The following is a 15,504-nucleotide window of genomic DNA, read 5'->3' as shown; positions in this document are numbered from 1 at the left end:
AAACAGACATACCTATGTAGATCACAGTAGCGCCATTGGAAATTTGTCCTTAGACGTTTTCTAGGACCGCAGCAAAGCTAGCCGCCTCTTCGAAAAGCCAGCCCGCACACGATATTCACATGGGCGACTGCACAAGACATTTTCTTCCCCTAAGTTGCCGTGCTTATTGTTGAAAAACTTTCAGCAGTATTGTTTATCTAAGTTACCACATCAACTCAGAAAAAAATAACAAAAACATGCTGTTTTGATGTACATTCCTTGATGTGACATTCTTTAGTTTCCTGCAACTATGATGATTCGTGCTTTAATTTTGAAAAGTGAATTTACTGACCTTCTATCGAGATGTGTACCGATGTATACCCCCGAGTTCGTATAGTCTCAAATACAATTTTGGAAATATTTAAAAAAAATTTTTATATATATATATATATATATATATATATATATATATATATATATATATATATATTTATATATATATATATATATATTAAAAACCATGTAATATGCTAAAATAGACGCGAGAGGGCGACGTTTTATTACATATGGAAGCCATTACCCAAGAGGAGAAAATTAAGTCAAGGTTTCACAACGTAAATCAAACCAGGTGGAGTCATATGCATTTTGCAAACAATGAGTATTTGCTTAAGGAAAACATTAAACTAAAAACACAAAAAAGAAAGTACACCCTCAATAAAAATACACATGAGAACCTAATAAAAATGATATTATCTTCATTAGGTTCATTATTTAAATCTAACCTTAAGTGTAGAAAAACATTATGTGGTTTTTATGGCATTGGATTGTGAAGAAAAACATTAATCTTTAAAACATTCACCTTTGAAGTTTCCATGAAGTAAGAAGTAACAAACAGGTGTTGCCGTTGACCCTTTTAAGAACCTTGCTGGATCATCAAAATCATGATCAAACACACAGCAAAAATAAATAACTGAAAAAGAAGAGACCAGGTGTTACAGTGGCCCAGTCAAAGCACAGACCTCAACATAAATGATTCTGTGGTGGTACCTTTAAAGTGGTGGGCCATAAAAAAGAAGTGAAGATGCAAACCTTGACCTTGTGTGTTTTAGTATCAGATTTAAATTTAGGGTTTAGAACATTCAATGAATCTTTTTTTTTATTCTTTCCTGACATGCATATACCTGAACTAAAAGCATGTTTACTTTTGTTTCTGGATACTGAATTAGCATAAATAAAAACAGGAAACTAGTCAGAAAAAAGTCCCTAATGCATTTGCACACAAAATATTCCACAGTTTGTTTTACTTACATATTTACAAGGAATACTTTACACAGCCTGTTGTGCAAGAACACTTCTTTACAAAGCATCTGAAAAGCTGCTTAAAATTGCATTCAATTATTGAACAAAGAAACAGAAACACAAACTAAAGATATATTTATGAGACTACAACACAAACTAGTCAGGTTAACATTGCAGGCTTTTGTTACTCATGTCTGAGGTGTTAGTAAAGAGTGCTTATTGCGCAGGTTCAGTTACTGAAAAACAGCAACCTCTGAATAAAACATGAAAATAACTCAAGAGGATTTGAACATTAAATTAAAAACAAAACCAATGTCTTTAGTCCATGTTGGAAAGGTTCTTGTCTCTACTTATTCTGTGAGATTAGGAAAATTGAAGATGTGCAAAACTCTACGATTCCTCTTCTTTAGACAGCGTCTGTGGATGACAAAAATATCAGTGCTCCTTTAGAAAAACAACAGAGAAAGAAAATCTTCAGTCATCTGATCTGACGTCCCCTCACCTGTTTCAGGAACTGTCGGCCAAGATAATTAGTGGCCATGTTCTTTAGGCTGGTCTTTGCTCCCACTTTACACCGCACATATCCGTACAGATTAGCTCCTTGCAGCACCAAACCCATGATCACTACAGGCTGAAGAAGAATACAGTACTGTCACTAACGGTCTTACAGTGTTAATATCCGCATTATTTCACCCTTTGACACTAAAAAATGTATCAAAACATTGCAACTTGTACTTTATACAGTGATCATTTTGTACAGTGTAGGTCAGAGGTTTACATTCACTCATAATGGGCATGAAAGTAATTAATTCTGGGTTTTAAATGATTTACTTGTAGTTGACTTTTTCAGGTTGCATTAATGGTTGTATTATGAAATTTGGTTCATATGTTTCAGTTCAATCCAAGTTTTCTCTCAATAATACAAGTTCAGAACTGTAGCAGCAGATTCAAATATATATGTTCACTCCCAGTAATATTTAGTTGCATAGTCCTTAAATTGCACTGATGCTTCAAATACACACTTTTCTTAGCCATCAACAAGCATCTGGCATCATTCTGGATGGATAACAGACCTCTCTTCTTTGCAAAATTGACAAAGTTCTAACAAACTATTGGTTTTATGACACAGATCAACTTTAAATATCAGTTCATAAAATTTTAAGTTCAAGTGTTATTATTCATTTGATGTACATCTGAACTGTTCTTGGAAGTTTCTCATGTTGGAACAACCAATTATGTAAAAGTTTAACGATCTAGTTGAGTCCATGGTTATATTAAACTGACATCACTGTTTCATTGGCTTCAAGTTTAAGATCAGTATGAACTGACGACTTTCCAGAGTGTTTCCTGAATAGTCTGAGTCAAAAGTGTCAAAACTCCAGTCCTTGAGGGTCTGGTGTCCTGCAGCTTTTAGATCCAGGACATCTAAAAGTCCTGATTGATGGCCTCTCTACCAATTTCCTTTCATCCTAGGGAGACAGTTTGGGTCAAATTGTTAAAAACTTGGACACAGTTTGGTGTTCCAACAGGATAATGAACTCAAAACACATATCCAAACTGGTTTTAGGAGGCCTTTATTAAACCTCCTGAATGGCATCTCTAAAACCCTGACCACAAGCTTATTGAAAAGGTATACACTATGATTAAATGGCACAAAACCAACTATTTAATGACTGGATTTAAATGAGCTCTACCAATTGTGTTTAAAAGAGTGGTGGTCAAATATCAAGCCAGAATTCATTCACGACCTGGTCTGTAGTAATCAAAACATGTTGTGGTTGAGATGCAACTTCCTAACAGACATTTATCCGAATATTACTAGGTCTGTAAAAAACATACACACTTAAGAATTGCAGTTGTGTGTTATATAATCATTCCATTCCAAAAATAATGGCTTCAATCAATCCTAAAGGGAAAAAATTACTATGACATTCATACATGATGGGTGGCTGTGAACTTTGAACAGGTCTGTATCTACTCCATGAAGCAACTTACCATCCATTTAATGTTAAATGAAAATAGTGTGCTAAAGGCGAAGATTCCCCAGATGAACGGGCAAACTATCAGTCCAAGCCAGAAAATTCGGGACTCTGAATCCGACGCTTGCTGCTTCCCAGTACCCTGAAGGAAACAGGATATTCTCACAGTTACACCATCTGTGAATACCATAAGGGTCACTGATAGTAAACGGATGCATTTATCAAACTCATGTAGCCCCAGATGTCAGCATCATGAGAGGTTAAAAGCCTGGAAGTGAATTGGGCAAAACAGCAGAAAGAAGAGAAACCTCATACCTTCCGCGACTCAAACACCCAGCGGCTTTGCCCGTCATCATCCACCTGATTCCACCACCGCAGACCAACCATCAATCTACCTGTGATGTTCTGGAGACCAACATTTCACACAGACATTTTAACACGGTGAAAGAGAAAACACACTCTTCTGTTGGTGTGTCTCCACTGCTATATTAACTTTGAAGCTGAAGTTCTTGATGTAACTTTAGTCTTTCTTAGAAATCTAACTCCGTAGAAACTGAGATAACTCTTATCAAAGTGAATCTAAGCCTTTCTTTGTGACTGATAGTTTATCATTCTTAATCCTTGTTTTCAGTTCTACAATTACAAGCAAATGAATTCATTAATTACAGCTGATCATTTAGGTTAAAACTCAGGTGAGATATAAAAACTTCATTCTCTTTCGATACAGATAAAAGCATGCTTGACTACAGCAGTGGAATGCAGCCCTCATTACAACAGTGCAAAACCTACAACTCTGCCAAAGTATCTGCTGAAAATAAGACCCATAATGTTGAAGACAATTAGAAGCCTTAACCCATTTTAAGCATGTCTTGCTTTCTCTTTTGCCAAGGGTAAAATACATATAAATACATATATACATACTAAACAAGTCTAACATGCTACTTAATTTCGCTTTATGAACAATAAAGTACTTTTGAATTGAACTGCAGCCGTCACATTCCTGGACAGCCATGCACAGCAACTATTGTGGTTCACCTTAGCATAGATATCAATTCAATTATTGATCATTTTTGACAACTTAACAAATGCTAATTTTCTCTAATTTGATAAAAGAGAATGAGATTTACCACCAAGCTATTTATTCAAAGCCTCTGTGCAAAGTGACAAAAACAAAAAAAGCGTTTCTGACATCTAGACCATGTAGAGGGGAATGTTTATCCTTATTGATCACACACACAGAACACTTTCTTTAATTACTTTAAAGTATAACCCTAGGACAGTAAAATAATGCCCACCTTTACAGTCCAGAAGTCACAGGAGAGCAGAAGGATGATTGTGACCATGGAGGCGATGAAACTGCTGCTGACGAGCTCACACAATATGTAGACGAGCGTAGCGCTGACTCTGAAGAAGAGGTGGAAGAAGGACGCCACAGGATGCCTGCCACAGATTTATAGCACGATTAGAGAATCTACTCACTCCACCCGTTATTACTGCCAGTTACAGAAGAAGATTATTTGTTTTGGAAAAAAAAAATAAAAATCAAGATAATAATCTAGACAAGACATGGCTAAAAACTATTTTATTTCTAAGCTCAATAATGTGACCATGTAGGTAAAATTATTAATAACCTAACAACAAAGATGCAGAAGTGGAATTCAGCAAGCCAGTGTCTGCAGAGAAAACTCAAAGCAATACAACCTAAAAAAATGTAGGATAATACTTTTGCAGATAAAAAAAATGATAGAAGCAGAAGGTGGTATTCGTGAGTGATCTGTTTAGAAATCAGCTGAAAGAAAAGCCGCACTAGAACCATCGCTAGACATTAAGAAGAAGCAGTCATTGACTGTGAATTAAACTTGTGTAACACTTTTTCATCAACCAAGGCAAGGAAAGACTCGTTTGAATAATTTTTGATGATGGTAAATACAGAAAAAGATCCATGATCCATCCTGAAAAGCTTATTGAAAAGACTGTTTGTGACTCAAAGAGTCAAGATGTAAATGACACAAAAAAATTGTTCTCCTGTTTGACTAATTTTTTTTCTTCTTCTTGATACGGAAAAACAAATCAAATCTCTAACAACTATTTTATTACACTTCATAAGCTCTGTGTAAGTAAACCAGAATGATCACCTGTTTGATAAATTACCATAAGTAGTGTGGAATATGTTTTTATTCTTCTACTCCACAGCACAGTAGAAATAAAAATGTGAGTTTTTTTTTTTTTTCGTCTCCATAAAATGGTAAACATCTGATTCATTTGCCTGAATGCTGTATAAATTGAAATAAAAAACTATGACAATATTTGCTATGTACACTCAAAAACACACACAGAAAGTTAATCCCATCAGGACTCTGTAAACTTACTTGATATTCTTCTTTGACCTTTTCCCTGCATCCTCCTCGGCGTCAAACAGAGACACGTCTTCATTGTTGGTATCCTGCGGGATCAATAAGGAAGAGGCTTTATTCCCAGAGGCACAGAGTTAATTCTAAATAAAACTCAGACATGTCCATATGGAATGATCAGAGGTCACAAGAGTTTGAGTTTAAGCCCTGTTGGAGCTTTACCTTTAACACACATGGTTGAACTTTCTGCTGCTTGTAATAGCACCTAAAACTTTAGCCTTGTGTTGAAAAAAGGTCAGAAATCAACTGTTACATTTATCATCTTATTAAACGAGTTGTTTTCTGTAAATACTCCTGCATACAGTTAATGTAAATAATAACTTTGATCAGTATAATCTGAAAAATGCTGATCAAAACTACTTTAGACACAAAGAAACTGGAGGGATTCCAAGATTTTTGCAAAAAAACTGCTTCAATATTGTAAATTAGCTTTAGAATTAACAAAGCCCTTTAATAAAAACACGACGTGCCAGTCTCCTAACGTAACTTTGTGCTTTTAAGCGAATGATAGCAATATTGGAGGCTTTAACAGCATTTTTTTATGCTTCCGTTAACCGCAATTTAAAATACAGAACAAATACACTTCAGTTTGGAAGTCGTTGTCAGTGTAATATAGGAGAATGTTTTTTTTGTTTGTTTGTTTGTTGGCAGAAAATGTGAAGCTAAGGTTAGCCACCTTTAGCTGAAATACAGACTCTAGTTTTAAGACATTACTAAACATAAACGTCGAGTACATTATAAAGTATACAGACGAAAAGAACGCAATTGGTGGCCTTCATACAAAATACAAGGAAGCTGTAGATTTCAGACAAATGTTTTCGGAACTTAACATGTAGCTGCTGTGTTTAGCATGCTAACACTATTAGCAAATCAGCTGTTCGCCTTCACTGGAAATAAGAAATAAAAAACTTTCATCAACAGTTTTATTCACAACATCATAGAACCAGCATAAACTGTATGATATGTCTAAATTTAAATAAAATAAATGAGTATTTTCCACTTACTCCTGTTAGCATGATGAAGTTTAGCTCACTCTTCCTGGTTACATACTATGTGACACGTCACATTTTGTGATGCGTTAGTCACGTGACAGACGCCACTACGTCAGTATGGTGGTTATAAATTGCGGGCGAAAGCCCCTTGTGGAATGTGTTCTGCATATAAAGTCAAAATCGGGTAAATTATTTGTTAATAGTTAATTAACAGTTAGTAATAAATAGTGTTTCTCTTTCTGACTGATAATTTTCCTCTCCTCCCATCTGTACAAGATTTCAACAGGACTCACTAGCTTTTAATAAGCTACTAAGTTTACAATTTAATTTTACAGTAGATGAAAGCTTTTAAAAAAGCAACATACTACGTGAAAGGCATGTGCAATTTGTTCACAGTGATCAATACAAAACATACCCATTTGGGATTATATGAAAACTTTACAATGGAGCAGCCCGCAGTCCTTTGTACAGAAAACTGTTTTACCTGCCTCCTCTTATGAACTATTACAATATAACTGTTTTTGTTCTCTTCACTTCTCCACAACAAGATTGAAATTGATGCTAGAACTTTGAAAATATTCTAAATGTAAAAAATTTGTATTACATACCATTTTAAAAGAAGAAAAATATTTATTTTAGCCATGCAATACCTTTGACATCAATCTTACATTCATTTGTGATGTTAGTGGTGTATCTGTAGCTGCGCTGCAGTTGGTCAGCATGCTTTCAGTGATGCAGCTGTAGAAATTTGGAGAGGTAGAGGAATACTGAGAATAAAGATCAGAAACAGCATGGAGCAAGACAGAGAATATGAGAAAGAGAGAAACAAGTGGAACAGTGAAGCTACAATGAGCACATGTACTGAAGATGAAAGAGCGTGAGTGGGAATAAAAATACCAGTATTTCGTTCCACAGAACACAGTAGGAGTGTAACCGGTAAACCTTTTATGAATACAAAAGCAAGAACCCCCCACTTGATGACTTTGTGTTTCTGTGTTTGATATGATCTAAAACACTTTGAAATGCCTTGCTGCTGAAATGTTCTATACAAATAAAATTTGATGGATTGATTGATTGAGTTTGAATGAGGAGAAAATGAGGGCAAAGTGGTGTGGATGGAGACAAGTAGGATGATGATTAAGGATGATTTGTGACAGAAGAACTAAAAGAAAGGTTCACAACATTGTAGTGATAACCACTGTGGTGTATTGTATCAAAGCTGAGATGGTTCAGACCAGTTTTTATCATGTTAGTGGAACATGATGTGAAGGAAGGTTTGTTATTAGATATAAACAAGTTGAGCTGAAAAACTGATCTCTGTGAACAAAGACTTACTTTACTACAAACTGATACACATTTTTATTTCCATGCAGAACAGTAACAGAAAATTTTCCAGTAACGGTAGTCCCAAAGCCATAAATATAATTCATAAGCACATTGCTTCCAACTAAGCAAACAAGTTGAACATGTCAAAAGTTTCCACATTTCCCTCTTTCATATGTAATCATGTAGCAGTTCAGTTTTTTAAGCTCTCATTGATTAGGATTGTGAAACAAAGGGTCCTCTTCTGGTGAAGTAGGGGGAGAGGGGCTTTTCAGCAGTAATGGTTCCCCAGGAGCCACCAGAACTACAATATTCTCTTTCTTGGGCAGGAAGAAAGCTGGATAAAGTGGCTCTAGAAACTGGGCCTGATACTGGTGAAGGAGTGTCATGGTATCGGCCACCCCATAGAAAGAAAGAAGGCCATGGGAATAGTCAACATAAACACCAATTCGAGTGAACTTCTCCACGTTCAGTGGTGTCTCCTCATCGTTGTGCCACGCTGAGTAAGTTCGCCCATTCCACTGGAGACACCAAGAGAATTTGTTTCCTGTAATGCAGCTGCTGCTCTCCTCCCCCTTCCGGTCAATGCTCTTGTATGTGACCCCGACATGAGTGCCTTCACCACTAAGATCGGCCTCAAAGTAGTGGCGACCTACATAGAAGCTTTCAGCAGCCAGGACCTGCCGATGGTTCTCAAAGCGTTCAGGAACATCGGGATAAGGATGCTGCCAGGGCGTGGTGTTGGTCACCTTCTTGTTCTCCTCAGTCAGGCGGAGGAACTTGTGAGCTGTGTTAGCATCAAAACTTACTTGAGCGGCATCTAGAAAGAAGCATTTAACAAGTTAGCTGTGTTGCAAAATAATTGAGAAAAAGGTGCTGACAGAACAGAGCTTACACTCATGGGTAAATTCATGGATTATTTGCATGTACAAAATATGTGCAAGCCAGAGTTTACAAGTCCTACCAGTTCTCAAAGTGTTCACAAATGGAGATCTGCCCTCCCAAAATATTCAACCAAACTACACCACCATGAACAGTTATAAAAGTTTGAATGACAGTTTAAAAGGTACAACTAGCTAACCACAGTCTGTTCTAAAGTTAGAATTTATAATCTCATTCATGCTGCATATAAATGTAAGCAGGAATACTATTTTGAGAGATCAAGCACAGGATATTTTGTGCTTTAAAACGGTATAAGGTTCTTACATATTTGTCCATTCATTTTTTATTATACTTGCATGGTCAGTGGGGGCTGGTCCCCTAAAGTGCAAGACATTATGTACAGTACATTCTGGAAAGATTGCCAGATCATCCCAGGGACACACAGGAAAGACCACAGAAGATGTACACACTTACACTGAAGGACAATTTGGAGTAGTCAGTTCTAAATTGAATGTTACTGGACAGTGGGTAGAGAGTTGGATTTTGGAGAAAGTGAATTTCTTAATGCTAATGTGGTGTATGTAATCATACCTATGTACTCTGACTAAATGTCACTTACACTGGAGAAAGTCAGCATGTGTCTGTGGATCGGGTTTGGATACATCATGCTTGGCTGCAGTATTCGTTTGAACTGCTATCTTTATTCCTATTTCATCTGAAACAGAACAACCAAAAACATTCAATTTAAGGAAGTATTCAAAACTTCGATGCTTCTGAAGATGATCTTATTTAAATGGCATGCAAAAGCCAGTGACTGAGTTGTCATGCATCTTGCACTCAAGCATGCACCAAGGCATTCCTTAGCTAGAAATTCTTTGCATGTGTGAACATGCTCAAGCAACCAAATAAGCATCTGATAGGACTGTGATGTCTTTGGTGTTAACTTTAGGTTTACCCACCATTGTTGCACTTGTCCTTGATCTTCTGAATGTATGTAGAGACCAGCATGTCACAAAGATTGCTTGTGGACTCCTGGATCACCTGACTGAAGGAGTCCAAACGATCCTCCAGGCCAATATAGATACCAGATAGAGAATTATCAGTGGCTTCTTTCTTCCACTCAGCATATTCCTGAAAAACAAAGAACATTTCAGAAATGAAAAAGGTCTTTAGATGTTGAGGACATCTGTCTTCAAGGTTTCAACCATGAAGATTAGTGACAAAGCAGGAATTCAAAGACTATAACAACAAATTTTGTGTAAATATCACCTAAAATTTTAAATGATTTCTGTTGACTTTAAAGGCCAATTCACTCTGACATTTAAAGCAATCCTCAAAATCTTTCAAGGTACATGGTCAAAGTTTTGTAAGGTTTAAGATTTACTTTTGTTTATTGCCCAAACATACAGGAAAACTTGTCTGTCTTGGTGGTGTGCTGTATGTATAAATATATGTCACTGAAATTCAATTCAATTTGCTTATTCCACCTTGCCATCCTTTTTTGTCATTTAAAATGCTGCCATCTAACTCCCTGTTGCAACTAGCTGTGCTACAGTGCCAACTCTATCTTGTTTGTTTAGAGAAACTATATCCAGGGATTCAGCAACAGCTGTATTTTTTTCCATAATTGACATCTACAATAGTGACAACATTTTTATTAGCATCTGTGTTCTACAGTGTGATTTTATTCGCTGCCGTTTATGCAAAATGTTTTCTAGGTTAAAATAAATGTCCTTCTGGTACTTTGTTTAGAGTGTGTCATGCTTCATGAAGAAATTACTTCTCAGTTCATTTGAATTGATATTGCTAATGAATAATTGTTATTTGGGTAACTGTACACAATTCAGTCAATTATCCACTGTGGCTACGCGTTAATTCAGGGACAGTAATTGATGAAGTCTGAAATTAAAACAGTCTGTGGCACCGTTTTATAAGTATAAGTCAAATTGGAACAAAAGTAATTGATTTTGAATCTTTCTATATGACTGGAATTACAAAGTTTTTCTGTAGGCCTACATGAATCGGATTTTTTATTTTTTTTATTTTTGTAAAAAGGTGCTTGACCTTACCTGCAGGAAATCTACATCATTTTTATTTTTGGACAGCTTCTCCGTTTGGGCTTGAGCTTTTTTCAGCTCTGTGCACCTCTGCTCCAGGTGAACCTGGATGCCATCAGCTTGCTTCAGCGCCTGGCTCTCCTCAGCCTCCAGGATCTCCGTCACCTCCTTCTTGGCCTTCTCCACCATCACTTGAAGCTCCTGGAACTGGCTCTCGATCACAGACCGTACCTTTGTCACTGATTGCTGTGAAATATAACATGCCGAGAGTGCAGTAAAGCAACACGGTGATGTGACATACCGACCCAACCTCAGAAGACAAGTATTTGTTACCTCACTGCTGTATGGCTACTACAGTATTACTCTGACCTCACAGAGAAACCTGTTTTTCCAGGGTGGCTTCGAAACATTTACACCAAAAATAGCTGCTTCCCCCATATATTTAACAAACTATTGTGACATGTTTTCGTCATACACCCTGTGAATCATTTTACAGATTAGTCACCTCTTATGTTTACCTCGATAGAAACTCTGTTGTCTTGGAGTTTGTTGATGGAGTTGTCTCCTGCCGTAACCATCTTCACCATTTGTGTCTGTTTCTCTCTCAGCTCTTTCTGTGATCATAAGAAGGAAAACAGAGATCTGAACAAGTCTCATTGAAATCATGTCACAAGCAATTATACTGAAAATATGCAGAAGTAAACATGTAGACATTTCATTCTGGTTTCCTCCATTTAGTTGCGGTGTAACTTCAGATAACATTTCTTTAATACACATTTCTATCAAAACTTTCATTCACTGCCAATCTAGCAAGACAGGTCGAAATTCCTCAGGCAGGTCCAGACAACTCGGAAGAGATAATGTTACTCAAAGATTCATCTCCAATCAGATTCAGACCCCGAGGGAAACATGGCTCAGTTTTCTTTTCTTGAGTAGGCATGCCTTTATAGGTCAAAAACTTATTAAATGAGTGCAGAAATTCATTGCCTGTGGAATTTGTTCGTAAAAAGGGGTCCAACACAGGATGACATGGCAGTGACACTGCAGGCAGAAGTCTGAAAGGGTTCTGATGCGTTTATTAAATTCGGTTTTAGTCCTGATTTGAGGAACACAGAAGTTCCAACTGTCGAAATGGATTATTAATGACTATTATTTCATAAAGGGTTTGAATACTTTTATTAATTTACTCATGTATATTATATATATCCAATGCAGTAGAGGTCACAGTTTGCTGTGATACTAACTGCAGTTTTTGTGTGACGAGCTGGTTGCCTGCTGAGGCTGCGGCAACAGGAAATGTCTAACCACAATTGAGCTCACTGAAGAGGCCAATGGTTGTACTGGGACCTCTGACCTATTCAGTAACATAGGTACACCAGAGGTCAGTTGAGATAAGTTCGCTAATGCAGAGACGGACCAACTTGACTCTGGGAAGCAATCATAGACTTTAAAGTCAGAGGACCAGAGAAAACTTCACACTGTGCCTAGAAAAATGAAACCAAGGGCCTCTCCTGGAGCCTGATCTGGATAAAGGAGTTCAAGTCCTTGGATTTCTTCTGGCTGTGCACAAGAAAACAACAAGGAGTCTCTTTTGTGTGACTCTACCCCCTACTCAGAGAGATTTTAAGGTATGGTGTGGGAGGTGAGGCTGCGCAGATTTCAGACACCTTATTCTGGTAAAAATCCATGCAGAACATTGAGAATAAAAAGTATCTTTTTTCGTATCTACTGATAACTGTATCATCAGTTTTTTTCCCCGTTTCTCAAACGGGAAATGTGATTGTTCTTTCTTCCTTTACAGCTAATAAACAGCTTGAGGTTTTGCAGCACCGACATGTGAGAATAACAGGTGTCCCTCTAGGAATATGACTTAAGCTGAGGGTCGGACATAGATATTTTATGGCCTTAATAGTGGACAGTGAGATAGAATTACTGTTGTGATTAGAACAAGTGTTCCATGATGAATGGGGAAGGTTAGAAACAGTTGTGAAGTTAAATCCTACTTCCTCTTCAAAGAATTTTTCAGTTCCTGTATTTAAAGTTTTCATTTTAATTTCCCAAATTACAATGAAAAATCTAACACACTAAGATACAACAAAGCTTGTTTGTTTTTTTGTTTGTTTGTTTTTTAACAATTGGAATGAGTCCATTTAAACGGCCATGGTTTATTGAGAATTGATTTGTAAAGTTATGTAGAATTTCATCTTAATTTAGTAACAAATCCTGGAGATTTAAAAATAGTTACTTGCCTCTATCTGTCTCCGAGCCTCCTCCACAGGGGCTGTCTTGTGACCTCGGTGCTCCTCTTTTAAACAGTCTTGACAGATGCAGCAGGAATCAGCAAAGCAGAAAAGCTCCAAGGGCCACTTGTGACCCTCACAGGTACGCCTCTCAATGTCCCTGAGCGGCTCCACCAACCTGTGGTTCTGAAACTTTGGGTTCTCCAGGTGAGGCCGGAGGTGGGTCTCACAGTAAGACACCATACAGGTGAGACAGGACTTCAAGGCCCTGCAGGGGGTTTCGATGCAGGAGTCACACACCACATCATCGGGACCCAATGGCTCCTCCTTTGCTTCCTCTGGTTCTGGGCCCTGGTCTGTCTGTGGCTCTGGCTTTGTCTCACTCTCTACTGGGGCTTTCAGCTCTCCTTGTACTTTAACTTCCACCACAGGCTTTGGGTCTTGACTTTGTTCTTCTTTGGTTTTCTCAAGAGAAGCAGCAGCTGTTCCATTTTGCTGAGGCCCATTGTCAGGAGCTGGTTTGACAGCAGGACTCTGAAGGCACTTTGGACATCCTTTAGTTTTGTCTCCTTGACAGGAAACGCAGACGGAGTGACCACAAGCTGTGGGCTTACATTCGCTCACTTCACCTGAGCAGACCCCGCACAGGTTCTGCTGTTTGGGAGCTGCTTCCACCGCTGCTGGTTCTGCCATGTCTCTCCCTGCCTGCTTCTCTCCCAACCCTCTGCAAATAACAGGCTGAGCCGCTTTTATCAGCTCTCAGTCCCCGGTTCAAACTAAAGAACGTGAAAACCACACCTTCATTCAGGGCTCATAGTTTCAGTCTAAAAAAAACCTCATATGCAACACTCTCATGCAAACTTAAACCCGCAGCCCTCCCCTTTTTCAGTGGGTGGAGCTCACAAACTAGCAACAGAAGCTCCAAAACATCTGAGAGCATCTTTTAGCTTTGAAGAAAAAGATTATTGTTGTCTAGGGGGGGACATTTCCTCACTTTCTAAAAATATCCCGGGACGCCCGGGACAGGACGTGAAATAGGGACATGTCCCGGGAAATACGGACGTTTGGTCACCCTATTGTGACCAAACAATTCCATCCATCCATCCATTTTCTTACACCCTTGTCCCTAATAGGGTCGGGAGGGTTGTTGGTGCCTACTCCAGCTGCGTTCCGGGCGAGAGGCGGGGTACACCCTGGACAGGTCGCCAGTCTGTCTCAGGGCAGATTATTGTTGTGATACATAAAATAAAAACCTTGGACTTTTATCAAAGAGTATGGTCAAATTGACTAGGGACTTATGAAATTACTCAACTAAAAAATGTGACTGATGTGCAATGTTTTACTGGGCCTGCTGAGGAATTTACCGGAGCAAATATCTGTTGCTTAAAGATCAAGAGCAGACGCAAATACTGAGTCTCTCAGGAATTTGAGTTGATCTGTGCTGCCACCAAGTGTCCAGCAGTGGTGTAGCCAGGATTTTTCCCAAGTCAATTACTGATCTAAAACCATAGTCTCATAATGAACAAGATCATGTTAATTTGTAATTTTTTTATCCAGAGGAAATAAATGTAATTGATAGATGACATAATTGTGTTTGTGAACTACTTTGTGTTCACTTATGTAATTGTTGATCAACTCCAGTCTCCAAGGGTCGGTGTCCGGGGGGTGTGAAATGTGTTCCTGCTCCAACACAGCTGACTAAATCACTGAATCAGCTCCTGAAAGAAACCTTTGACTTTTACTGTGAATTAAACCGAACTGATTCCCTTTTGAAGTGCTCTTGTACGCCGTCCTATTTTCAAAAATGATCTGAAACAGTATGGTGGAAAATGTTGCTATAAGGTGTGACTTTAATAATCTGATTGTCATGTTATGCTATGTCTTTATTCTATTTCTGAAAGTTTATATATATAGTTCAGACCATATGGATACACTAAAACTCTGACAACTTCTGACAATTTCAGCTTTTAATTTGATAAGCAAGAGAAGATTAAGCTGTAGGTAACAAAATGTCCCAAAGTTGTGCTCTTGTCTCTTTTCTTGTCTGCTGTCTAAAAGTTGAGATCTGGACTCAGTCCATTGTTGGGTGCTCCTGCAGTATGCATGTAGGACCTCACACAGAGGCACAAATCCATATAGGCTTTCAGTGTTGGATAAGAGTAAAGGAATACAACAGCTTGGCACTGTGGCACAGTCCCAGCAAGAAGCCGCAGTTACATGATAACATGGCTTTTTGTTGTTATCATGTAACAGTAAGAACAATAAATGTTTGATTTTTATGTTCAACTAAGTTTTACTCAGTGAGAAGTGAAAAGACGTGAACAAAGATACAGACAGAAATG

General features: G+C 38.0%; 2 protein-coding genes across 2 annotated transcripts; both read right to left on the bottom strand.

The window, feature by feature from the left end:
* Positions 1–1,117: 1,117 nt before the first annotated feature.
* On the bottom strand, positions 1,118–6,770 carry tvp23b (trans-golgi network vesicle protein 23 homolog B (S. cerevisiae)). Its single transcript, XM_044103711.1, has 7 exons — positions 6,673–6,770; positions 5,627–5,700; positions 4,553–4,697; positions 3,573–3,662; positions 3,274–3,399; positions 1,781–1,909; positions 1,118–1,695 (listed from the first exon to the last, which is right to left on the bottom strand). The coding sequence occupies exons 1-7, from the start codon at positions 6,682–6,684 to the stop codon at positions 1,669–1,671; spliced, it is 603 nt and encodes a 200-aa protein (XP_043959646.1). The 5' UTR covers positions 6,685–6,770; the 3' UTR covers positions 1,118–1,668.
* Positions 6,771–8,004: 1,234 nt separating this feature from the next.
* On the bottom strand, positions 8,005–14,019 carry trim16 (tripartite motif containing 16). The gene is made up of 6 exons (XM_044103710.1): positions 13,172–14,019; positions 11,441–11,536; positions 10,935–11,168; positions 9,825–9,996; positions 9,485–9,580; positions 8,005–8,803 (listed from the first exon to the last, which is right to left on the bottom strand). Exons 1-6 carry the CDS (start codon positions 13,853–13,855, stop codon positions 8,193–8,195), a joined length of 1,893 nt encoding a protein of 630 aa, XP_043959645.1. The 5' UTR covers positions 13,856–14,019; the 3' UTR covers positions 8,005–8,192.
* Positions 14,020–15,504: the final 1,485 nt, after the last annotated feature.

Source organism: Gambusia affinis, linkage group LG20 (genome assembly GCF_019740435.1).
Source record: "Gambusia affinis linkage group LG20, SWU_Gaff_1.0, whole genome shotgun sequence".
NCBI lineage: Eukaryota > Metazoa > Chordata > Actinopteri > Cyprinodontiformes > Poeciliidae > Gambusia > Gambusia affinis.
The sequence above is the reverse complement of the archived record's forward strand: the minus strand, read 5'-3'. Positions and strand labels throughout refer to the sequence as shown.

Excerpts from the sequence above, each read along its gene's own strand:
- trim16 (XM_044103710.1), bottom strand. The coding sequence starts at position 13,855 with ATGGCAGAACCAGCAGCGGTGGAAGCAGCTCCCAAACAGCAGAACCTG. Across the intron at positions 11,537-13,171 it reads AGGCTCGGAGACAGATAGAG|AAAGAGCTGAGAGAGAAACA; the intron begins GCAAGTAACTAT and ends TTATGATCACAG. Across the intron at positions 11,169-11,440 it reads ACAACAGAGTTTCTATCGAG|CAATCAGTGACAAAGGTACG; the intron begins GTAAACATAAGA and ends TATATTTCACAG.
- tvp23b (XM_044103711.1), bottom strand. Across the intron at positions 3,663-4,552 it reads GTGACTTCTGGACTGTAAAG|AACATCACAGGTAGATTGAT; the intron begins GTGGGCATTATT and ends GTTGGTCTCCAG. Across the intron at positions 1,696-1,780 it reads GCCGACAGTTCCTGAAACAG|ACGCTGTCTAAAGAAGAGGA; the intron begins GTGAGGGGACGT and ends TGTCATCCACAG.